Source organism: Zingiber officinale, chromosome 6B (assembly GCF_018446385.1).
Source record: "Zingiber officinale cultivar Zhangliang chromosome 6B, Zo_v1.1, whole genome shotgun sequence".
Lineage (NCBI taxonomy): Eukaryota > Viridiplantae > Streptophyta > Magnoliopsida > Zingiberales > Zingiberaceae > Zingiber > Zingiber officinale.
In genome coordinates, this window is record NC_055996.1 from 82,968,270 (window position 1) to 82,993,268 (window position 24,999).

General features: G+C 37.3%; 3 protein-coding genes across 4 annotated transcripts; 2 read left to right on the plus strand and 1 right to left on the minus strand.

The window, feature by feature from the left end:
* The first annotated feature begins 2,271 nt into the window (after nucleotides 1-2,271).
* LOC121992878 (cytochrome P450 704C1-like) lies at nucleotides 2,272-4,724 on the plus strand. Its single transcript, XM_042547490.1, has 6 exons — nucleotides 2,272-2,723; nucleotides 2,807-3,022; nucleotides 3,100-3,387; nucleotides 3,462-3,797; nucleotides 4,067-4,270; nucleotides 4,361-4,724. Exons 1-6 carry the CDS (start codon nucleotides 2,421-2,423, stop codon nucleotides 4,538-4,540), a joined length of 1,527 nt encoding a protein of 508 aa, XP_042403424.1. The 5' UTR covers nucleotides 2,272-2,420; the 3' UTR covers nucleotides 4,541-4,724.
* A 541-nt stretch (nucleotides 4,725-5,265) lies between these two features.
* Nucleotides 5,266-13,909, minus strand: LOC121992879. Of its 2 annotated transcripts, none has more exons than XM_042547492.1 (3): nucleotides 13,192-13,907; nucleotides 11,912-12,732; nucleotides 5,266-5,603 (listed from the first exon to the last, which is right to left on the minus strand). In XM_042547492.1, the coding sequence occupies exons 1-3, from the start codon at nucleotides 13,733-13,735 to the stop codon at nucleotides 5,580-5,582; spliced, it is 1,389 nt and encodes a 462-aa protein (XP_042403426.1). In that variant the 5' UTR covers nucleotides 13,736-13,907; the 3' UTR covers nucleotides 5,266-5,579. The 2 variants fall into 2 exon arrangements, with proteins under 2 accessions (XP_042403426.1, XP_042403425.1); XM_042547491.1 differs by lacking the exon at nucleotides 5,266-5,603 and adding an exon at nucleotides 5,618-6,003 and having other exon boundaries at nucleotides 13,192-13,909.
* Nucleotides 13,808-24,261, plus strand: LOC121991171. Its single transcript, XM_042545190.1, has 3 exons — nucleotides 13,808-13,813; nucleotides 14,884-15,273; nucleotides 23,895-24,261. The coding sequence occupies exons 1-3, from the start codon at nucleotides 13,808-13,810 to the stop codon at nucleotides 24,207-24,209; spliced, it is 711 nt and encodes a 236-aa protein (XP_042401124.1). The 3' UTR covers nucleotides 24,210-24,261.
* The last annotated feature ends 738 nt before the right edge of the window (nucleotides 24,262-24,999 follow it).

Below are 24,999 nucleotides of genomic sequence, written 5' to 3' on the forward strand. Positions count from 1 at the left end.
ATTTATTTCATTAATGAAAAGAAAAAGGATAGATAAAGAGGAGAAAAGAGTTTTGAAAGAGAGATGATATTTATCTAGAAAATTTATCTAAAAATTTTTTAAAGATAGACACATAAATGATGGGACCCACAAAAAGTGAAATGGTGGGTCCCATCATTTATGTGTCTATCCTTAAGAATTTCGTTTGGTTTAGGGTAATAGGAGTGGGAAATGGGAATGAGAATCATTGATTCCCATTGTTAATGTTTGGATTATAGGAATAGGAATACAAATAAGGGAATGAATCCTTGAAATTGGGTAATAACTCATTCCCATGTACCTCCCCTTCAATGAGTCATTACCCTATTTTCATCAATCAAAATATTCCCTTATTCCAAAAATACCCTTGACTTAAAACTAAAATTTTCTCCATTAATATTAAATATCAAAATATATTTATTTATTTTTTCTTTCATATCACTTATCTCTCCTTATTCTCTCTCATTATATTTTCTCTCTCATCATAGTTTCTCTCTCATTGTTTTATCACACACTTTCTCTCTCCTTAATCTCTCTTATCACACTCTCTTTCCTCTTTTTTTCTCATTACACTTTCTCTCTCATCATACTTTCTCTCTCCTCAATCTCTTCCATCGCACTCTCTTCCTTCTTTTGTTCCTCATCATACTTTCTCTCTCATCACACTTTCTCTCTCCTCAATCTCTCCCATCACACTCTCTTTTTTCTCATCACACTTTCTCTCTCATCACACTTTCTCTCTCCTCAATCTCTCCCATCACACTCTCTTTTTTCTTATCACACTTTCTCTCTCATCATACTTTCTCTCTCCTCAATCTCTCTTATCACACTTACTCTTTTTTTTTTTTTTTTAGCCCCACGGGGTTATCTCGGCTGGTAAAGGCGTGGAAGTTTGCCACTGAGAACATGGGTTCGAGTCCGCAGGGCAACGGGGATTTATTCCCTATCCCTGTGCAAAAAAAGTCTCGGCCCACTGCGTACTTGCCACCGAGCTACCGTGATTTACCTCCCTCGTGATGACCCTGGGCAGGGTGCGGCGGGGGCCCTGAGGGCGAGGGTTTCGCCTTTTGCCACACTTACTCCTTTTTTCCTCAACACACTTTCTCTCTCATCATATTTTCTCTCTCCTCAATCTCTCTCATCACACTCTCTCTCCTCATTTTTTTCTCACTATATTTTCTCTCTCTTCATCCTCTCCTATCATACTTTCTCTCACATCATATTTTCTCTCATCATGCTCTCTCCAATCACACTCTTTTTTTTCCATTTTCTCTCATCACACTTTCTCTCTCTTCATTCTTTCTTATCACACTTTCTCTCTCATAATACTTTCTCTCTCATCATTCTCTTTCATCATATTTTTCTCTCACATCTAATTTTTTCTCTTATTTTCCTTTAAGGGTAAAAAAGGAAACTTTGATTTATTCTGATAGAAGATATACAACTAACCAAACATTGCTTTTAAGAGTGATATCCATGCTCATACTCATTCCCATTCCACAATACAATGATTCCCATTCCGATTCCTATTCCTAGGAAAGAACCAAACGCCCCCTAAATGAATTTTCTAGATGAATATCATAGCTCGTTTTCAAATTATCCTCATTTTTATTAAAGAGTTATGTATTCAATAATTTAATATATTTTATAGTTCATTTGTTAAAGTCGACGTCGACGTCGAAGTCGGCATCGACATCGATATCGACGTCGAAGTCGATGTTAGCGTCAAAATCGACGTCAGCATTGCATCGACATCCAAGTTGGCATCAAAGTAGTCATTGAAGTCGGTATCGGCATCAAAGTCGACGTCGACATCAATGTCAACGGAGTGCGAGAGTCGGATGGTACGAGTAGAGCAATGCGAGTGTTTTTATCACGACGTAAAGAATATTTAAAATAATAATTTTTAGAATTAATATAATAAAACATAGATAAAATTAAAACATAAAATTTTTTAATTCTCTTTGCCCTTTCTTAAACCTCAAATTGAGATATAAGAAACTCTTTTATTTCATGAGTAAAGAAGGATAAAATTTATCCTTCTTTATCTTTTTTTCGTAACTCACTTCCTCTTAAATAAGCTTGTAACAGGTGGAGGGTCATTACCCTCCATCAATACAAAGGTTGAACGAATGATTGATCCAATCTGTTCGAACTAGAGGATCTCATCCCACAATTAAGAAGGCACATTGCTCTCTCGGGACAATTACCTAATTACCTAATATTTAGATCTTCCAATCAATAACTAAGGAATCTAAGTAGATTTTCCCTCATTCAAAAAAACACACTTGCAGCAATCAAATTCAATCAATTTGATACCCGTGCGGCGCTGCTTCAATCCAATCCATTTTAATAACCGCACTCTTAACTCTATACGACTAATTACGGCCGCCCTGTCAACCATGGTCTCCTTCTTCCTCCTCGTCCTCGCCGTGATCTTGCCGGCGGCGGCCGCAGCAGCAGCGGCCTTCTACCTCCTCGATCCCCTCCCGTGGAGTCGCAAGAGGAAGCCCAATTACCCGCCCGTGGTCGGCACAATCCTCCACCAGTTCCTCAACCTCAACCGCTTATTGGAGTTCCAAACCGACCTCTCCCGCAAGCACTCAACGTTCCGGACTCTCGCCCCCTTCTGCAACTACGTCTACACCGTCGACCCCGCCAACATCGAGTACATCCTCAAGACCAATTTCGCCAACTACGGCAAGGTAGTCGCGTTCCCGCCCCCTTTCCGTATCCTGTTTGTTACCCGGCATGATTCGAGTGCGCGATGTCGATTTTTGCTATCCAGGGCAGTGTCAACTACGATTGCATGAGTGACTTGCTTGGGGATGGGATCTTCGCCGTGGACGGCGAGAAGTGGTCTCGCCAGCGAAAGATCTCCAGCCACGAGTTCTCCACCAAGGTGTTGAGGAATTACAGCAGCGCGGTGTTCAGAACCAACGCCGTTAGGCTCGCTAGGGTTATCTCAGACGCGGCCAGATCCAATGAGGTGATCGAGATCCAAGTGAGCCCTAGTTCTACTCATTGTCTTCTTGAGCTTATTGCGAATGGGGCTTTCTCATTCACATCTTCGATTTTCAGGAATTGTTCATGAAGTGCACACTGGATTCCATATTCAAAATAGGGTTTGGGGTGGAACTAAACACGCTGTCCGGATCAAGCAGAGAAGGGAGGGCTTTCGCGAAGGCCTTCGATGATTCGAGTGCTCAAGTGCTTGTGCGCTACTTTGATGTGCTCTGGAAATTCAAGAGGTTTCTGAATGTAGGCTCCGAAGCCCAAATGAAGAAGGACCTCAAAGTCATCGACGATTTCGTCTACAAACTGATCGATGCAAAGATTCAACAGATGTCTAAACATGTTGTTGAATTTGTATGTCAGCAGCTGATGTTAACATCTTGGTTCTATTGTCTCCTTCTACATGTTGACTCTTTGGTTTTTGGCAGATGGAGAAGGAAGATATCTTGTCTAGGTTCCTAGTTGAAAGAGAGAAGAATCCTGACGAGATGACCTACAAGTACCTGAGAGACATTGTGCTGAACTTTGTGATCGCCGGCCGAGACACGACCGCAGGGACGCTTTCGTGGTTCTTCTACATGCTTTGCAAGCATCCTGAGATACAAGAAAAAGTGGCACAAGAGGTGAAAGAAGCAACCAAGATAAAAGGTGAGGCAACCATGGATGAATTTGCCAAATGCTTGAGTGAAGAGGCCATCAACAGTATGCACTACCTACATGCTACACTGACTGAGACTCTCCGGCTATACCCTGCTGTTCCGATGGTTAGTCGTCGTCCTCCTCCTCGGATGATATATCTTTGTATTGATTTTGCATAGATTAGGCAACCAAATAGCATGATATCTAATGGATGCCATTATTTATAATTCAGTAGTGGTACAAGAAGAGATATAGAAATGACTATCTCAAAATCTTTGGTATCAATAGCATGGTAAAGATTTGATTGCATCATCCATAGAACTTCTAGGACAGTACGAAATTAGCTTAGAATTTTGAATAATTCTCTGAGTTGGCAAACTTATGTTTCAATTAGGATGTCAAGTATTGCTTCTCAGATGATACACTTCCAGATGGATTTGATGTGAAGAAAGGCGACATGGTAAACTATCAGCCATACCCCATGGGAAGATTGAAATCCTTATGGGGTGAAGATGCAGAAGAGTTCAGTCCAGAGAGATGGCTCGACAACGATGGACTTTTTGTGCCGGAAAGTCCCTTCAAGTTCACTGCTTTCCAGGTGAGCAAAACCAATAAAAATATCAAGATGCTAACTCTCAACAAGTTGATCGGAAGATGATCTTCTGCTTACTCTTGGTGGTTTTTATAGGCCGGCCCTCGAATTTGTCTGGGAAGGGATTTCGCATACAGGCAGATGAAGATCATTGCCGCGACACTTCTGTTCGCTTGTAAATTCAAGCTGTGGGATGAGAAGAAAGCTGTCAAACATAGGGTCATGCTCACCCTTCATGTTGATGAAGGCTTGTTTCTTTCTGCACTGATTAGGTGATGCAAAAATTAAAAGTGTGAATTGTGATAAATTGGAAGGGAGGAAAAACTAATCTAGCTATGCATCCAGCTGAAGTATAGAAATAATAATAACGGCAGATTCATAGGTGCAAATGATTACCCAGACCTCATGAAATGTATTTTGATCAGTAAATTATTCCCAATAGTCGAATCATTGTGTAAAAGAATTACTCTCAGAGACGATGCACATGCCCTTTGAAATCTTGTCACACTTTCTCATTCCTTTACCTTAAGATTTACTAAAGTTAAAAAAAATATATGTAAAAAAAATATCAGTCAAGATTGATTATATATACATTTTAACATTACCTAACTGAAATATATACGTACTTGTTTGTGTTTGTATTATCGTAAACATGTTCCTTAAAATTTTATCTAAATAAATATAATCTTAACTCTTTCATTTCTTATTTTGTCCAACAAACTCATCTTAACATTTTCATCTACTCTAAGTGCTCAAATCATAATCCAATAATTAGCTACATATAACCTAACATTTTCCTTTAAGTCTCCATATAACATAACACTTTCTTTTAAATCGTACTATGAAAAGTAAAATATAAAATGATGGTCCAACATAAATAAATAAATAAATAAATAATGGTACATGAACCTATGCTCCATGTATATAACCCCAAAAAAAAAACAATAAAAGCTCAGCTACATAAATTTAACTAATCAGATTGAGGGGGAAGAGATAGATACTTGAGATACAAGTCTTGCAAATTGTCGGTTATTTACAAACAACTTTCCAGATAGTTTCTTACGGCTTAAGAAAACAACAAAAACAATTAAGAGAAAAAATACAACTCCTGTAAACGGGATTATGTACCATAATAAAGTTCAACTTTTCTTTCTCCAGCATATGCATGAACAATGAGGCCCTTACAAAAGAGGGAATAAATGAGATACAAAAAACTATAGGTCTCATTGACGCAAGGGCAATCCATTGTTTATCCAAATAGGAGAATGTCGTATAGCTTCTCGGGCACAAAGGTAATTTCTGATCAGTGCGAATATCAACCATAGTTGCCTTCTTGGACCTGTAGAACAAAGACCAGTATACTCAAGTAAGCATCTGCAATTCCGCAAATTTTGAGAAATAGTTCATACTTCAGATACCCAAATGATAGTGCCTAGATATCTGCACACGTAAACCTCAATGGCTGGTCCATGGCCTTCGACGCATCCATGCACAATCATGGAATTGGGCGAAAAGCTAATTGAACTTTGAGACTCAAGATTAGCTATGAAAAATTGTTGTCTTATAGTGATGTATTTACATTGTCTTAGTTTATCCATTGGAAGGCTCCTTGAAGGTTTAATTGCTTAAATGGTATAAGTCGATGTGAATGGACAAGTTTGTGATCCATTTCACTAGTGCTTTATCATTGTGTTTCATTCTTTTATCCACCTTGTTCCTCCCTCTTGCATCCATCCATCCTACATCATATATATTAGTTATATACAATAACTAGAAAACTTAGCATTTCAATAGTTCTTGAATCTTTATAGTATTGCATTAATATTCAATGATGCATAAAAAACATATTTCAACTGAGAAAGAATAGAAGGGTGTTTAGTTGTTGACGAGAACTTGAGTATGAATCACCAACACATCTAATAGACATCCAAGCAGGAAAAGCCATTTCCTACTAGAATAATCCAATTTTAATTACCATTGCCATATAAACAGGACAGAAATAAATAGTTCGTCACTTCATGAATCCATGTTGGTCTCTATTGGGCAAAAACCTCAATCGTAGATTTGAGTATCAACTTGTATTAGGTGATACGAGGTAGTTTCATCGTTCCAGCAATATATCAGGACCAGTATGAGAATGGCAAAGAATACTTAACATTTTAGCCTATGTAGTCTTAATATGAAACACTACTACTGATACGAAGTATGGTACGATTGATAAGGAGTTTGTAGATAGTATAGATGGATACAAGATTCAAAAAACAAGTACATAACCAAAAACATCATACCTATCAAACATGCACGGTAAAATTAAAAAGAATTTATAAAGAGATTAATTAATCAAAAAATCTTAATTTGCATGCTATTAAATTAAAGAAACTATATGAACTTATACGTAATATAGCATGTCTAAGTTTCAAATCTTAATCTCTTCAGAACTGTAACTTCAAAAATGAATTCTCAAATAGTTTTTAGATAACTATCGATGAAGGAAAAGATATGGCATACCATCTTTCGTTTTTTTTATCAATGTACAATTCAACCCGAACAAGCTTTTTTATGGAAATGTCCAGGTAGATTAGCATGCATCACGAGTTGACAAACAGGTAGTGTTAAAAAACTATTGACCCTTAAAAGTCCATTGTATAATCTTAATGAATTAAATTATAGACAGATGAGTATTTATAAAAGAGCTGGATTGTAAGTTCAGGATTGTAAGTTCAGCACAACCAGACAAACTGAGACCCTTATGTGTGCAATATGAGTCAACGCCATTATAGTATCAACTTGAATTGGGACCAATACCAAAACTGAAATCGAGGTTATAAACAATACCAAAGTTGACACCGATATGGTCATCAATATCAGTTGTACCAATTGAGTAATATCAAAAATGGAAAATAATGCTAGGTTAAATTAGCAAATAATATGAAATTATTATCAAGTTCACATTACTAAAATGTAACATCATATTGTATAATCTAGTGGACATATGACTAATAGTACCTAAAGTACTAGAGTCAATAAAGAATAACTTAACTTAATTAAACAATTATTAACATAAAGTTGTTAAATAATAATAGAGGTTTTGTCCTTCTGAACCAAAGATTGATGAGATGCTTGATCTACTTGGTGGGAGACTACGTGGAGCAAGTTCATTATGTTGATCTCGCAACAAAACTTAGGCAGCAAATAGGTAAGAAATGTAAGGTAGAAGTCATAAGAACAACTAGGACTCTATCTCCTCCACTATGCCTCTGATAGCATTCAAGATAAGACCAAGAAAGAGTTGGGTGATCATAGTCCAAACCAAGGTTGGTTCTATTAATCCAACCTAAAGACTCGAAATTTTCTCCCCAACCACTAGTCTTTCCCACAATTAGAGAACTTATACAAGTAGCATTTGAGAATTCCAGTATCTTAAGTGGCAGGATCTCATGCAGACAACTTGTCAGCCAGAGAAGATGTCAATTAATCAACATGTCCTTTAAACCTTTGTCTAATCTAACTGTTACACTAGTTCTCAGAATGTTATATTTTTTTATTCAGACCCAATGTCTTTAAGACCTCTCTAATTCAACTAGCAGCAAAAATACACTGCCAACAGCCACCTAAAGTTCTTATTTCTTAATTGTTTAATTGGGCTTTTGAGCTCATTTCCTCTCTTTTTTGTCCAAGAGCAAGTTTTAAGTTTATTGAGTAGTCTTGAAACTTCCAAGCAAGCTTTGACCTACAGGAGTTCAAAAGATATCCAACTTGATCAACACATAATACAAGCTATCCATGGAGAGAAGAAGTCATTAAGAATTGCAGACCTATTTCCTTATCTTTTTTTTGTAATTTGGATGAGTTTTGAGGTTGGTTCCTCTTTGTTTAGAATCATTGCAAGTTTATATGTCTGCTTCATAGGGTGAACAAGAGTTAAGGTATGATTGTAGATCCATTTAGTACTTGTTTGAACCACTACTGTTAATGGGCCTTTTATTAGGAGGGTTTTGCAAGAATGGAATTAATGCATTGTGAAGCTTGCCAAAGGTTGCTGACAGCCCAACACTTTCATAGAGCTCAAGGAACAACAGTATGTGGGTACCATTGAAAAAGGTGTCTACAAGGGGTTACTCACAATAAAATAATTTGAAATCTTTAAAAAAATTACAAAAAGTGCCAATAACTTAAAACATTTCATAGTTGTAAGCAAAAGTACTTGAGAAAATAGTTGATCTGTAAAATCTTAAACAAGGGGGCATAGGTAAAGAGTTTGCTCATGTAAGGAACCTCTAATCCTAGTGCTTGCAGAGTGATTAGCTTTCCTACTTGCTTATACATGTGCAATTGTAGCTAAAGATTAGAATGCTTATAACTGTCATTTGGAAAACCCTTTAACTTATCCTTGTCCTTAGTATAAGCATCCAATCAAGAATTTTGAACTTTGGTGCAAGCTTATAATAGTTATGTTGTCATATATTAGTAAAACGTTCTTAGGATAATCGGCTCATTCACATGTTTGATTGTTTAGTACCTAAGAACATTTATCATTAATGTGAACTTGGGAGGATACCACAATAGCAAGTACATGATGTGATTTAAAAGTAGGGTTAAGATAGGTTAAAACTAGAAAGTTTAAATTAAAAGGTTTAGATTAGAAAGCTTTAAACTGTCAAAATTTGTTAATTAAGCTTTTAAAAAATATATCATATTTGACAGTAAAATAGATTTTGTTATTAGGAAAATTAGTTAAGTAGATTATGCCCTTTAAATTATTTTAGAACCTAATTTAGATTCAATTCAAAAATCAAAATAGTTAATGAAAAAATCATTTTGGCTTAGCTGGAGCATAGTTATAAAAACTGACTGAAAAGCTAGAAAAGCTCTGAGTCATTAGATTGATAGTCGAACTAGTGGATTAATTGGCCTGGTTGCAACCTCTAGACCAGGAATATGAATGATATAAACATATTTGCCAACTTACATATCCCATATACCGTACATATTTTTGGGTCTAGATCTGACAAACAATCAGTGCAGAAACTGTAGCACTGCCAAGGCAGGTATAGATATTTTTCACATACTAGGCAATACAGATATATTCTGTATACCCCGGTTAACTTGTTTTTTCTTACCATGCGTCATGTCACATAGAAACAAAGAAGTCAGCTATGTATATCGATGAAACACATTTGCATCAGAAAATGGCTTCAATTTTTGCTCTAAGATAAGGTTATCAGGATTATGAATCTATGATCCCACTTGGGGGAGAGATTTATCTTATGTTTACTATGAAGTAATTGAGAGGAAAAGAAAGGAATTCGTGAAGTTTGAGATTCATCCCATTAGTTACCTTGTCAAAATTTGGGAGGAAAGACGAAAGAATTTGATTCTGTGGAATCAAATTTGGGAAAAATAACATCTGAGGAATAGCAGGAAGAAGCAAATTCCTAACTTGGAATCCAATCAAAAAGTTCACATTGCCCTCCTTTTACAGATTCCAAATAACGGTGAGGAGGTCAGACAAGCATTTGCTTAGACGATGAGCTCAAATAGGGGAGGTCGAGCAACAGTTACAGCTTAGGCGACAAACAGCATTAGAGCTTAAGGTTGGCTTCAGAGCTTGATCGGTAGCAAGAGTTGTTAGAGCTTGAGCGGTGAACGAAATCAAAGCCTTGGCAGCAAGCGATGTGGACAAGCATCTGAGATCATGTAGTGGAAGTTGTTGGAATTCATATGGTGAATGATGTCAAAGTTCATACAATGTGTGAAGCTCACAGGGCGAGTGGATTTGTGTAATGTCAAAGATCAAACAATAAGCGAGGAGAGCTTAGAGACCGACGAGTTGAGTAGAGGGTAAGCTCAAGGAATCTATTCAAGAGACAACGGCAGACACGTTTTGTGAGTGAGCTTGTGTGCTTGCGAAAGGCGAGGAAGAAAAGGGTGAATTTGTAATTTCCCCTCTTCTTTCATCTTAAACAAAGTGTTGAGCAATTTATTTCCTTTTTTCTTCCCTTATCCTCTGCTTTATTTTCTTTTAGTGTTAAGCAACCACAACATTAAGGCTCAAATTATAGAATCACGATGCAGAATTATAAATATTTAAAACTGTTCGAAAATTTTAAATTTATCATAAGAATTAACTTCTAAATTTAGAATTATCATGTGTGCTAAATTTTGATATATGGTATCTGATGTGGTGGACATTGGAGCCTATCCGGGGCAAGGTCAGGACAAGAATCAAGTTGCTTGGTCAAAAGTCAAGTCAGGTGTAAGTTGTATATATTGGATCGGGTCATAAACATAACCAGCATTCGACTCTCTCAGATTAGTCTCCCGACTCCCTCAGATCAATCACCTGACTCCTTCAAGTAGGACTTGCATCTTATGTTGCTCGTTGAGCCGTTGCCCTCGGCAGACGCCAATAACGTAGCCGTGCTCTCCCAAGAGATGTGGGCAACGTAGACGTTTATCCCGGAGAACATGGGTAATGTAGTCGTTTCTCCCGGAGGACGTGGGCAGCGTAAACATTCATCTCAGAGCATGTAGGGAATGGGAAAGCACAGTTGCGGCTCTATAAAAGGCCGTCCGCTCCCGCGGACACAGGTATGCACACAACCATCTGGACTCCTATACTACACCGCTTTCATCTGCTCTTAGCCCCTGTGCTAACTTGAGCAGGAGTGACTACGTCAAGTCCAACCTCGATACTCATTCTAACTTCTTGCTAAGTGTGTGTAGGATCTCCATGCGGCCCCACACCATCGTGTCACCCGCAATCTTCTCCACGACAGTTGCTCTCCATTGACTCACTAGAACATGGTCTAGGTTTACTAATATCAAGCTTTAAATGCAATGTGGTTGTAAATATATGTTTGTTAAGTAAAGATTGTTAAACTCCAGATCCTACATGGGAACACTGAGGCAGCATAGATCAGGACATAGGCTCATAAAATCTTGACGTAACTGGATCCTACCTACTATCTCAATCATCTAAGCTAATTTGGATCCCAACATCATAAGATCCTAAGGTCTTCATGACATTACTGACTACCATTGCCCTCAGAAAATTATGGTTTTATTCATTTCATCTAAAACGATTAATTCTGTCCCTCTTGGAGGAAAAGCATCATGTTATAGGAGACAGTGTTTATTACTTTCTTGGGTTGTCGTAGTCTATCCTCTTGAACCACTTAGGAAATGTCTTTTTTCTACTCATATTCAAAAAACAAAAATCTGTAAAATAGTCTAGATTGAATGTCATTCTTAGGATTGAACACAACTGATATTGCATGGTTTTTATCCAATTACATCAAAATTAACACCAAGAGCATCCCAACAACTCTGTACTCTCATTAACCTAGGAGACGCTACATTCAAGTCAAATTCATATATGCACTGTGCCAAAGTTTGAGCATCTAAATCCGGCTATCACATCACATAATTTCCATGCCTTATGCAAAATTATCCATAACCAACATGACAACCCAATTTGTGTTTGTTGAAAAGATTTGATATGCCAACCTCACAAACAAGCACTAGCAGAGAATTATTATGAGAAACTTCAAAAATAGTCTTAAAGCAAACAAGTGAAATAATGCTGAGTGTTCTCATCTATTTCTTTACTGATTATGTACGTTAAAAATGTATATAGGAACTTACCAAAATATTTACCAACTTTGGACGCTGAGTGTCCTCGTCTATTTCCACCCTCAGTCCCATTTGAGCAATTTGAGGTGTGATGAGAGGCTCTTTCAACTCAAGTTGGGCAACTTCATACTGGTTGGCTACATTACCTTCCAGCAAGTTTCGTATGGTTAATGTGGCAATTTTCCTCATGTAAGGATAACTTTCATCCACAATGCACTGTTGCAGTAGCAGAGGGATTCCATCCTGCTTTCTGATCTCATCTTGAACATGCTTTCTTCCATGTAAATAATTGCAAATGATAGATACTACATCTTTCTGGAAACCTTGGTATGGGGCCAATTTTGAGCTTGACAAAGGCTGTATTTCTTGATTATCAGAAGTGATTGGGGGCTCAAGTTCCCGAAGAAATCTTAAAAGAAGCTCTATTAGATCTTCACATTGAAATAAGTCAGCAGGGTCCTCGGTGGATGTTGAACGTTGTTTACAAGAACATATGTCCCTCAGCATCAGGAGCAAGTACTGTAGGGCAGTGTTTGCATGACCAGTCTCAGCAACAGATTTTGTTAAGGAACTAGCAGTGGTAATAGTATAAGCTTCTATCAATATTTGAAGAACACCAAGTGCAAAATTCTTGGAAATGGGAAAAGAGAGCATGCCATCTAGTAGTGTTTCAAGAAGGAAGATTTGCTCTTTGGTGAAGTCAACACCACAACTTGCAATGCCAATGATATTAACCGAGCTTAAGCCCTGGAATACAAGGGTAAAATATGTTTCCTCGATGCAAACTTTACCTAGGAGCCAGTAGAAATACGCTTCTTTTTGAAGAACACAAACTGCAATTTAATGTAAAATGATGACAAAACTTCAATAACACAAACGCAACCTACAGAGCATTTCAGATTAAATTATAGAGAGAAGCAAAATATATATATAATCAAGTGACAAGGGGTCATAGAGTAGAGGAAATTAAAATTACATGTCAAGCATAAAGCCTAAAATAAGGTTTAGGCAGAACGAATGTGGATCAAGCTAAGAAATTTGCCTTCTATTTAACACATTTACAATATTTGCCCGAAAACCACTAGAATGGAAATTTTCCGTTGCTGATATACGAGGACTAGGAATTCAAAGGCAAATCAAATAGAAAGAGGATATTGTTTTGTGCCAGACACTGTCAGGTTTCAAGATTAAGAAAATAGTATCATAGTCTGAGACTAGGGTTTAGAATGCCAACATATTTTAACTTCTGTGAAAAATATAAACATTGCAGCAAACAAACGGTAGAAACTGACCTCCGGACATGGTGATGATGATGTTCAAGAGAATAGGTAATCCCCTCTCCAGCTCGCAAAGTTCGCTCAGCCTCCGGCGATATTCCCCTGCAGTACAGCACGTGTTCAAGACCCCGCATAGGGCATCGCAGATAGCAGGGTCGCTCGACCTAGAAATCTCGCGGAACCAGACGGGGAAGAACCGAGCCCACACGGCGTCCATGTGCGCCTCGCCACCTGCAGCGACGCTTGCCAGGACCTGAAGCACCGTCCGGACGATTTCCATGCTGACCGACGGTTCACCGATGAGGGCGGAGGCGACCCGATCGAGGCCGCCAGCAGCGAGGAAGGCTTCCTGGTTGGCATGGTCGCAGTAGCAGAGGTTGCGGACGAGGTAAAGGCGGGGGAGGAGGAACGGCGAGGGGGATGAGGAAAGGCGGCGGAGAACTGCGGTGAGGGTTCCTTCGGCGTTGAGGCGGGCGCGGCCAGCGGCGGTCTGCGAAACTTGGAGAAGGTGCTCTAGGGTTTCGAGAGTGTCGCCCTCGTCGCTGAGGTGGGTCGCCATGCCGCTGAGGCTTCTCTATCGCTCGACGCTCTCCTCGGAGCCGAATGATTCGTCAAGGAAATGATTAAGAAAATGCGAGTTTTTATAGTCGAGAAGATGAGAGACTGCAGTGGGAGTCGTCGGCGCTGTTCGGGACGGGACGGGACGGGACGGGAAAGGGAAACGGCGTTTGACGGCCGGGATGAGAGAAAATTGCAGGAAACGAATTTTGAGTTCTTGACATCTCTATTTTAATGTGCTGATTTGGCACATAAACAGTTCTACAAAACACCATTTAATTATATATAATAAAACTTTATGGATCGAAAAAAGGAGAATTGTCAAAATCACCCCAAGGCTTATCAAATTTTTAAAAGACCATGATTTAAGTATAAAATAATCTCTCCTTCGATTTAATTTTTTTTAATTTTAATATTTTCCACGTGTACATTTTTAATTAAAAAAATGTAACAGTCGAACATGCCTATCTTTAGAGGTATAAATGAATTAAGTTGTTCATAAATTATTTGAAATTTAATTCGATAAAAATTTATTTGGGCTCATTTAGATAAGATAAATAAATCAAACTTAAATTTCATAATATTCGACTCGTTAGTTTGTGAGCATATTCGTTAAGTTCATTAATTAATTTTTAAATAAAAAAATAAAAATTTTGATATTTAATTAATAAATTTTATATTCTACTTATAAATGATATAGATAAATATATTAAATTTCTCTATTATAATAAAATTATAAATTTTAATAAAATATTATAATTTTTTTTAAATATATAATTTAATTTTTAATAAATATTTAAATTTATATTTATTAAACTTATTTAAGTTAGATAAAAGTTTAAATAAGATTATGAGCCGTGAATATATTTGTTAAATAAAGTTCAAGCTTGGCTTAATTATAAATGAGTCAAACTTAAATATTCGGCACGACATTACATTCTTATCTCTCCTTTTCTCGTAACATCATCCCGGCATAGTAACAGGGTAGTCAGGGCGTAAATCCTTGTCCCTGTGTCCCTCTTCTCACTGCGCACTAGCTTTTTCGATTACCGTGATATATTTCTCTCGTGATGATCTTGGACAAAATACGACGAAAACACTAGAGGCAAACGTTATCACCTTTTGCCCAATTCCTCAATCCCGGCATAGTCACGTGCCGGATTTCAATACGAAACCGCTACGAGGGTGGTGATATATCAGTGTTTCGTCTGCTGTAGCCGCAAACTGAAGTTCGCCTACGGCACCAGCCGGCTCGAGGCCACAAACTCTCCTACCCACGTTTTCAACGCCGCTGACGTCACCGGCCGGCCCAACGTCGACTGGTGCGGGAGTCATCGCGTGGAGACCATCCGAGTCAACGTCGTCGGCACTCTCACTCTCGCCGAGGGCTGCCGAGAGCGCGGCTTGATTCTCATCAACTATGCCACCGGGTGCATCTTTGAGTACGACGACGAGCACCCTCTCGGCTCCGGCGTCGGCTTCGTCGAGGAGGGCACGCCCAACTTCGTCGGTTCCTTTTACTGCAAGACGAAGGCCATGGTAAGTGATGATCCGATCTTTCTCATGCTTCACCTGTCGTTATAGATCTGACTATCTCCTAAGTGATCGGCTTGAATCTTCTGATCGGCTCTTGCTTCATTTTGTTGTGAACTCGCATCTCGCAAGAGACAAATGTGCGACCAATATTGGTCGATCTGTGTCTGAAAATGTGGGTAGGTGTTATTCGGAACTTTTTACCGCTGGAGATCTGATCAAATCATTTAAGTACTTAGAATTTTTGTCCTGTAGTCGATCCATTATTATCATCTGGTGCCATTGCAATATTAATCTTAGCTTAGAGCATGATGCATTGGTATGCTTGCGTCTATGTTTTGACCTCCTCAATGTTTGAGTATTTGTCTGTATCCTTAAGCCTATCTTGACAATTACATTGATGCAAAATGATTAACAACTTCTATTTTCCTTGTCTTCTAGACCCAATACCCATTATCTGTTACTTAAGTTGTTTCCAAAATCTTAGCTAAAAGCAAAGTATAAGTCTGGTTCTAGAAAATTTGGGCATATGCCATAGCTATCTCCATTGGCTGAGGGAAATTTGTCTTCTTCCATTTGACCATCATAAATAAGAATTTTGGAGTTGCCATTGCTTGTACTCTGTCTCCTCATGCCTTCTATCATCTTGCTCTACAATCTTAACATTTACTTTAGACTCCAACGCCATGCTAAACATTCTTTTGGTCTTTGATACAAACACTAAGAGCATCCACAATGGTTGGAGCTCTTAGAGACTCCTTCGGTGCCACATCCACGCTACGTCAAAAGTAAAAAAACCCCACACTTCTTTCCACTATAAAAAAAATCTCTCAACAACTCTTTTATGGGTCTCACACTTTTTCATTATATATATTTCTCATCTCTCCTTCATATTTTACATTATATGTAATTAATTTTTAATAAAATTTTAAATCCATAAATTGCTAACATGAAATGACATTAATAATTAAAAAAAAATACATAAATATTACATTACATCAAATAAAAAGACATAAATTATAATAATATATAACAATAAACTTAAATACATCTATACTAGGTCACGTCTCTTTTAAATTTTTTCAACCATTTTCTCATATACCTGGTGTCATCTCACTAGTATCCTTAATAAGAATTTCATAATCTTTATGAAAGATCTCGGCTTCCCGCAAAGTCATTTTTTACATTTGATATTCTTTAATATCTTATCATTTTTTGTCAATGTTTTGTTTCATTGTGTCGCCCTCTATGACTTTGGATTTACCCTTCCTCTTCGCTGCCTTTTGCCTTATCTGACGAATGCGGACTTCAGAGTCATCCACATCAATACTCATATCTGGATTTAATGTTGAAGTGTTTCCTTGATTCGGATGTCCTTGCCTTCTTACTAGAGTAATGAACAACTAATTGTGGAGCATATTTGTCATACTCTCTAAGAACCCTCCACACATGCATATACATATATACTTTAAGTCCTTGTTATTGTTGTTGACTTTCCACATATTAAATGTGTTCTCCAACATATTCTCGTCATTCCAACTATTTTGACAGTGAGTATAAAAATTATTATAGCTAGGTTGCAAAAAAATCATTTACCATTGATGCAAACCTATAGTAATGTGATTTTAACCGTTGATAGCTTCTCGTCATTGATCCTGTGGGTCGATGCTTGTTGTAGTAATCAACTATACATTTCTAAAAAGCTTGATCCTTCTGGTCATTACCAACAAGTGCATCGGTGTTGATAATTACCTATGACTTCGCAAGGACCATATCTTTATCAAGAAACCAAAATCTTTGTTTTGAATTTTCTTTCTCTGGGTCAACATCACGCTCTTCTTGTGATGAGTGTGGTGGCCACTGAGTTGTTGGAACAGATGATGGCGTTAGAAATTCTTTGTCGCTGATAGATGGGTCAATAGTAGCCCTTCTTGATTCATTCGAAAGCATGACTGATGGTTGAGTAGGAGAAAATACATAAGGAGAAGGCATCCCAAATTGATTGTCCATGGCTGACCAATCTTGGGGTGGATATATACCAAATGGAGCTCAGGCGGCGTTACTTAGATTCATCAAAAAATTTTGAGAACTTTGGGAATTTGGGAAATTTGGAGGATATTGTGACTTAGAAAATGAGGAAGAAATAATTTCTTATACAAAAGAATAGGTACACGACTCTCTTGTTTATAGAGAGAATTTACAATAGAAAGGAAACTAATGAAAAGGAAATTAAATAATAAGGAAACTAATTAAAGCTAATTAAAGCTAATAATTGACAAATGATCCTTTCCTATTTTTCCTGATTTGTATATCTTTGATTTTAATGATGACAGGATTTCCAACACTCCCCCTCAAACTGGTTTGTAGATATCTTCCATAGCCAGCTTGCTAGTCAGCTTATCAAATTGTTTCTTGTGTAGTCCCTTCGTTAATACATCAGCTAATTGTTCATTTGTTGGAAGATATGTCATGCATATTACTCCAGTGTTGATTTTCTCCTAGATGAAATGTTTATCCACCTCTATATGCTTTGTACGATCATGAAGAACAAGATTATGAGCTATGGAAATAGCAGCTTTGTTGTCACAATAAACCTTTATAGGAGTTGAAAAAGAAAGCTTCAATTCCTCAAGAATTCTTTTGATCCACATTACCTCACAGATTCCATGGGCAACAGCTCTGAATTATGCTTCAGCACTACTTCTGGCTACCACATTTTGTTTTTTACTTCACCACGTAACTAGGTTCCCACCAACAAAGGAACAGTAGCCTGATGTTGATCTCCTATCCATAACACTCTCTGCCCAGTCTGCATCTGTGTAGACTTCGACTTGAAGATGTCCATGTTCTTGAATAATAAACCTCTTCCTGGAGTTCCTTTCAAATATCTCAATATCCTATAGACGGCCTCGAAATGTTCTGCTCCTGGTGAGTGCATGAACTGACTTACCATGCTAACTGCGAAAGCGATATCAGGCCGCATATGAGACAGTAAATCAACTTTCCTACGAGTCTTTGATAAAGGTCCCTGTTCTTTACTTCTTCAGCCCTAGCTGCTTGTAACTTCAAGTTAGGTTCAATTGGAGTCTCAACCATTTTACATCCCAGCAAACCTGTTTCTCCAAAGAGATCAAGAATATATTTTCTTTGATTAACAAATATATCTTCCTTGGACCTTGCAAATTCCATTATGAGGAAATACTTAAGGGCTCCTAGATTTTTAATTTGAAACTCTTTTGCAAGTCTCCTCTTTAGGTCTGCTAATTTTGTTTTATCATCACCGGTTAAGATAATGTCATCAACGTAAACAATTAAAACAACAACTTTACCCCTTTTTGAATGTTTATAAAATATTGTGTGATCGCTTGACTCTGCAAAAAATCATAACTAATAACAGCCTTTCCAAAGCGTTCAAACCATGCTCTTGGTGACTGTTTAAGCCCATATAATGCCTTGTTTAATTTGCATACTTTTTCACTGCCAAGTCCCTTCTCAAATCCTAGCGGTAGACTCATGAACACCTCCTCTTCTAGATCACCATTGAGAAATGCGTTTTTAATGTCAAGTTGATGTAGAGGCTAATCTGAATTTGCTGCAAGAGATAACAGAATTCTGATAGAGTTTATCTTAGCAACTGGAGCAAAAGTCTCTTGATAGTCAATCCCATAAGTCTGAGTGAAGCCTTTAGCCACCAGTCTAGCCTTGTACCTTTCAATGCTTCCATCAGCTTTACATTTTATTGTAAACACCCATTTACACCCAACTCGTTTCTTGCCTTTGGGTAGATCAACTATCTCCCAAGCGCCACTTCTCCTTAAAGCATTCATCTCTTCCATGACTGCTAAATTCCAACTCAGATCATCCAATGCTTCCTGTATATTCCTTGGAACAAACAAGTGTGAAATCCTAGAAGTGAAAGCTTTATGGTTTTTTGACAGTCTTTGGTAGGAAAGATAATTTGCAATAGGATGATTAGTGCAATTTCGAACACCTTTTCTAATTGCTATAGGAACATCAAGATCCAGAATAGTAGGTGAAGAATTAGACACAATAAGAGGAATCAAAGCTGGACTTGTGATAGGGTTACCTGAAATTTCGAAGCCAGAGCTCGATTTTTCAGACGGGTGTTGTGCAGGCTTGACATTTGAGTGTTTATTCCTAAATGAAATCTCTTCCTAGTATAAACCTGAAGCTCAGAATTCATATCACGATGATCAGTTTGTAGTATTTCTCCCCCTGATCGAGAGTTTCCAACACTAGGCACTAGAGGTGGGTGATTATTTTCAAGATTGCCGGAAAAAATGATATTGGAAAGTGGGTTAGAAATGTCCAAAAAATTAACTTTTTCTTCACTTGTTAGAAAAATAGGGTTTTGCTTTTAAAAAGGACACATCCATGCTCACAAAAAAAATTTTTGTTTGGGGATCGAAACACTTATACCCCTTTTTGTTCGACGAATAATCCAAGAATACACATTGTATAGCACGTGATTCAAGTTTTGAACGAAATTGACATGGAACATGAACATAGGCAGTACATCCAAAAATTTTGACAGGCAAATCAGAAAACAATCTAATTTCAGGAAAAAAAATTTTAAGATAATCAAGAGGTGTTTGTACTCTAACACCTTAGTAGGCATCCTATTTATCAAATAAGAGGCTGTTAAAATTGCTCTACCCTATAAATACTTAGGAGTATTCATATAAAACATCATGGCACTCGCTACTTCAAGTAAATGTTTATTTTTTCATTCTGCAATGTCATTTTGTTGGCGGATATCTCGGCAAGTAGATTGATGAAAAATATCTTTTTCATTCAAAAAATCACCCAAGTGCTCATTAAAATATTTTGTTCCATTATCAGAATGTAAAATACAAATTTTGATTTGAAATTGGTTTTCAATCAGAGTGTAAAAATTTTTGAACAAATTTCTCACTTCCAATTTTTTATTCATTAGATAAATCCAACATAAACATGTATGGTCATCAATAAATGTTACAAACCATTTTTTTCTAGAAAGAGTAGAAATTTTAGATGGGCCCCAAACATCACTATGAATCAAGTAAAAAGGTTTGGAGGCCTGGTAATTTTTTGACAATAAGTTGAACGATGAAATTTTGCAAAAAAAACAAGTTTCACAATGTAAACAAGAACAATCAATGTCTTTAAATAATTCTGAAACTAAGATTTATAGATAAGGAAACCTAGGATGCCCTAGTCTATAGTGCCATAGCATTATTTTTTCTTGAACTGAGTTTGAACTAATACTGTTAAGGCTCTGAGCCTTTTTATTACTAACAGGTATTTCATCTAAGTAGTAGAGATCTTCAATCATCCTAGCACGCCCAACCATCATCCCCGAGTTCTGGTCCTGAAATTCACAATGTGATTCAAAAAATATAATACGACAATTAGAATCTTTAGATAGTTTACTAACAGACAAGAGGTTGCAGGCTAATTTAGGAACATGAGGAATAGAATTAAGATTAAATTGTTCGGTCAGTTTGATAAGTCCTTTGCCTGCAATAGGTGAAAAACTACCATCGACAATTCTAATTTTCTCATTTCCATAACAAGGGGAATAAGTATCAAATAGGTGAGAGCAACTAGACATGTGGTTTGTGGCTCCAGAATCTATGATCCACGGAGAGGAGCTTAAGCAAGAGAGAGCTTTAGACATGTGGAGAGCTTTAGGATTGCTACCTGTTTGTGCAAAGGAAACACTAGGAATACGAGATGAGAAGTTGGATTTTATCAGCTTCAAGAGTTGATCCATCTGCTCTTTGTTGAAGGGACCTGTGTCGACTTCATTTGCGGTAGGAATTCCACGATTCTTCTCTCCTTGCTTGTTATTTTTCCAGTTGGCAGGTTTGCCATGAATTTTCCAACATGTCTCATGTGTATAGCGAGGCTTGTTGCAGAAATCGCACCAAACTCGAGGCTTATCATCAGACCTGCGCTGGTAATTTGCAGCATTAGTAAATAAGGCAGAATTTTCAACTGACTTACTAGTACTCCTTTTTCCGAGCATGACACTCCTTCGCCTTTCTTCTCTTCTGACTTCGGCAAATACTTCACCAAATTCAACGTTGAGACCAGTAAGAAATTTGTAAATACGATCGTCTTCCATGGTTTTCTTGTGGTGGTTGCAGTCATCAGCAAATTTCCATTCGTATGTGCTCAAGAGGTCAAGATCCTGTCACAATCTTTTCAATGAATTGAAATATTTTGTGACAGAATCATCTCCTTGACGCATTCCCCCAACTTTAAAGTCAATTCAAAAACCTGAGATTTGTTACCCAGGTCAGAATACATCTGACTAACATTATCCCACAACTCTTTTGCAGTAGGATAACACATGTAATTGGTACTTATATCCTCCTTCATGGAGTTGACTAGTCATGTCATAGCCAAGGAGTTTTCAGCATCCCATATGGCATGCAGCGGATCATTAAGAGCAGGAACCTTCTTGTCACCCATGATATAACTGATTTTTCCTTGCCCACGGATATACATTCGGACGGATTGCGACCACCGGAGGAAATTGTCACCATTTATGCGGATGCTGGTGATTTGGACTGAATGAGAGTTGGAAAGGTGTTGCAGGGTCTCAGAAGGTTTTACCATAGTGCAGGGATTGTAGTGGTTTCGGACGCGACTTCTGACATTGCTCTGATACCAACTTAGAAAATGACGAAGAAATAATTTCTTATACAAAAGAATAGGTACACGACTCTCTTGTTTATAGAGAGAATTTACAATAGAAAGGAAACTAATGAAAATGAAATTAAATAATAAGGAAACTAATTAAAGCTAATAATTGACAAATGATCCTTTCCTATTTTTCCTGATTTGTATATCTTTGATTTTAATGATGACAGGATTTCCAACATTGTGGAACATATAAAATATTTTGAAAATTTGGAAGGTGTTGTGGGTGAGAGAAAAAATGAGGATATTGGACATTTGGAGGAATGCAGACATTTAAGAAGATGTATTTTCTTCTGTATTTGAAGAATTCAAAAGATTTATAAAAGAAGTATTGAAATTTTCATCCATCTCGAATACAAATGGAGAATGAAAGGAAGAAATAAGAAGTAGAGAGTGAAGAGAATGAGAAAATAAATGAAAAAAATGAGATTGGAGATATATTTATAAATTTTTCAAAATTAAAAAAATAAATTTTGGTCGTTAAACAACAGCTAAAAATTAGTCATTGTTAAATGACTAATTTGTTAGCCCTTGTTCAACGAGATATTGTTGCTTTTTTTTACAAATATTAAAAAAAATACATTATTTTAATATTAAAGAAAATAAAACATTTGAAGAAGTGGCTCCATATTCACAAAGGAACTCCCTCCCACTATGGGAGGGAGCTCCTTGGGCGTTGCCGGTCACAATGGGAGCTCGTGTTGTCAATTTATTGTGTGGTCATTTGGTTGGGAGTTGTTTCCTTAGCTTTTTACCCACTTGTGCATTGGTCACTGAATCTCGTATCCATACCATTATTGTCTACAGTGCCTTGTCACTTTATTGATCTTTGCATCCTTTATGCATAGGCCATTATGATTTACCATGATTACGTGGAAGAAAGATGATAAATAACAGAACAATTTTTATAAAAGTAACAGTACATTTTGCTTAATATTAATCATGTAGGAAATTTTGCAAGTAGAAAGTTTTGCTCTCACTTCTTATTCCTCATTTTCCTCCTTAATTATTATACATTATTTCTGTTGATCCATGATTTATGTGTACTATATCCACATTGTTCAACAACATAGAAATATAGCACCTAATTTGTATAACTTCGATCCAGATTCCAAAGGCCAATCTGTTATAGAATTTGGTCATCCAAGTTCGAAATGTCAAGTCAGCCTACATTAGCCAAGAACAGGACCATTACGTACAATATTTCAACCTAATCACATATGGCCAATTATATCAGCTCTAACTTTATCAATGAGACTTTTATACAGCATCTCTAGATCATACAAAATATAGGCTATCTCTGAAATAATGAAAAATCTTACTTCTTTGTTTTTCGCCTTGATTATTGTAGATTATTACTGTTGAACCATGATTTATGTTCATCGTTCAACACCATAGATAGAAATGTAGCACCCAATTTGCATTGCTCCAATCCAAATTCCAAAGGTCAATCTGTTATTGTCTAAGAATTTGGTTGTCCAAAAGTTGGCAATATCAAATCACCTTAAATTGGCCAAGAACGGTGGTACCTACATCATATATTCTACCAGATTCTCCCTGAACAACCGTCATCATTTGGATAAGAAGGCGAGATTGTTGATTCTTCTAATTAAGTCCAAAATTCCTACATCATGTTGAGTTGTGTGTTTTAATTCAAACTATTCTTCTTGGTATTTGTTGTTGTTCTAGTAATGCATGTGTGTATGCATTTAGTCCCACATTGCTAAGCTAAGAAGGTTGGAAGACCTTATATATGGAGCCCTTCCATCCTTGCTTAGCAAAATTAAGGGGACCTACATGTATGCGCGGGCCGAGCCCAAATCAGGTGGTTTCGGGGTTTCGAGCCGGAAATCCATAAATCGGGCGCAATGCACACGATCATCGCTCTCACAGGCGGCCTGGTTTGTTTTTGCCAGGGAACCGACGCGAGTGGTTGTCGGATCTTGGGAGGGAGAATTTTGCCGGAGAACCTCTGCACCGTGGGCGGCAATCGCTTCAACCGGAGGATAGCCATTTCTGAACCTTACTCTTTTATTTACCTGTTCATTGCATGCTTGCTACTTTGGTACAAATATATTGCTGTGTTAGTGCTCTCAATTCTACAACAACACATCATATTCTACCAATTACCAAAGATCCTACCTGAAGCAGCTAAGCATTTGATTGGAGACTTGCTGGTCATGTCCAAACCACAAGTATTGACTCTTCTACCCTGTCAGTATTATAGATAACTGAAAATTCGGTATATTATGTAGAGATTCATGGAGGAAAAAATTATATTTACTGGAATGAGCCTTCCCCCTATAGATAAGAAAGCTGTATGTCATGGATCACCTCAGTGAGACACTAGTTAGTCCCATCGCTTGCCTACGCTTGAAGATCTTGTGGAGAGAGTTAGCTAAAAGGATGACCAAAAAGAGCTGCAGGAAATTACCTTGATAGAGCTCTCTGCCACATCTAAACCAAGCTCGACAATATTCATAATCCAAGAAACCCATTTGTGGACAATCTGGCAGTCTCAAAAATCATCTCAAGTGCCACCTTAGTCACAATCAAAAGCCTTATCATAGTTAAATTTAAGAATTAAGGCAGTGAATTACTGTAAGATAGAGGGGAGAGTTTACCTATATTACTCTGCTGTTTTTTTTTCTTGCTATTGTAAACTCTCATGCTGACATTTTGGAGATGGTTTGTAGGTCCCTCTGATCTTAGAAAGTATTTGGAACCTTAAAAGAACAGGATGCGTAGATGCCTCTGATGGTAGAAAAGGTTTGGAATCTTATTAATAATTTTTTGGGGGAATTCTAGTTTGATTTTGAGAATGGGGATATTTGGACATTTGAATTTTGCTGTGAAGTTTTTTTATGAGAAAGGAGATTTAGCAACAAGATCCCTCTTTGGTTAAGTTGTTGTTACATCGTAAAGCAACATACGGATATTACATTCATGCTGTAAAACAATCCATACCTTCACTTGTAGAAGAAGATGTTTTATTTTAATCCTTAGTGAACATAACATAGT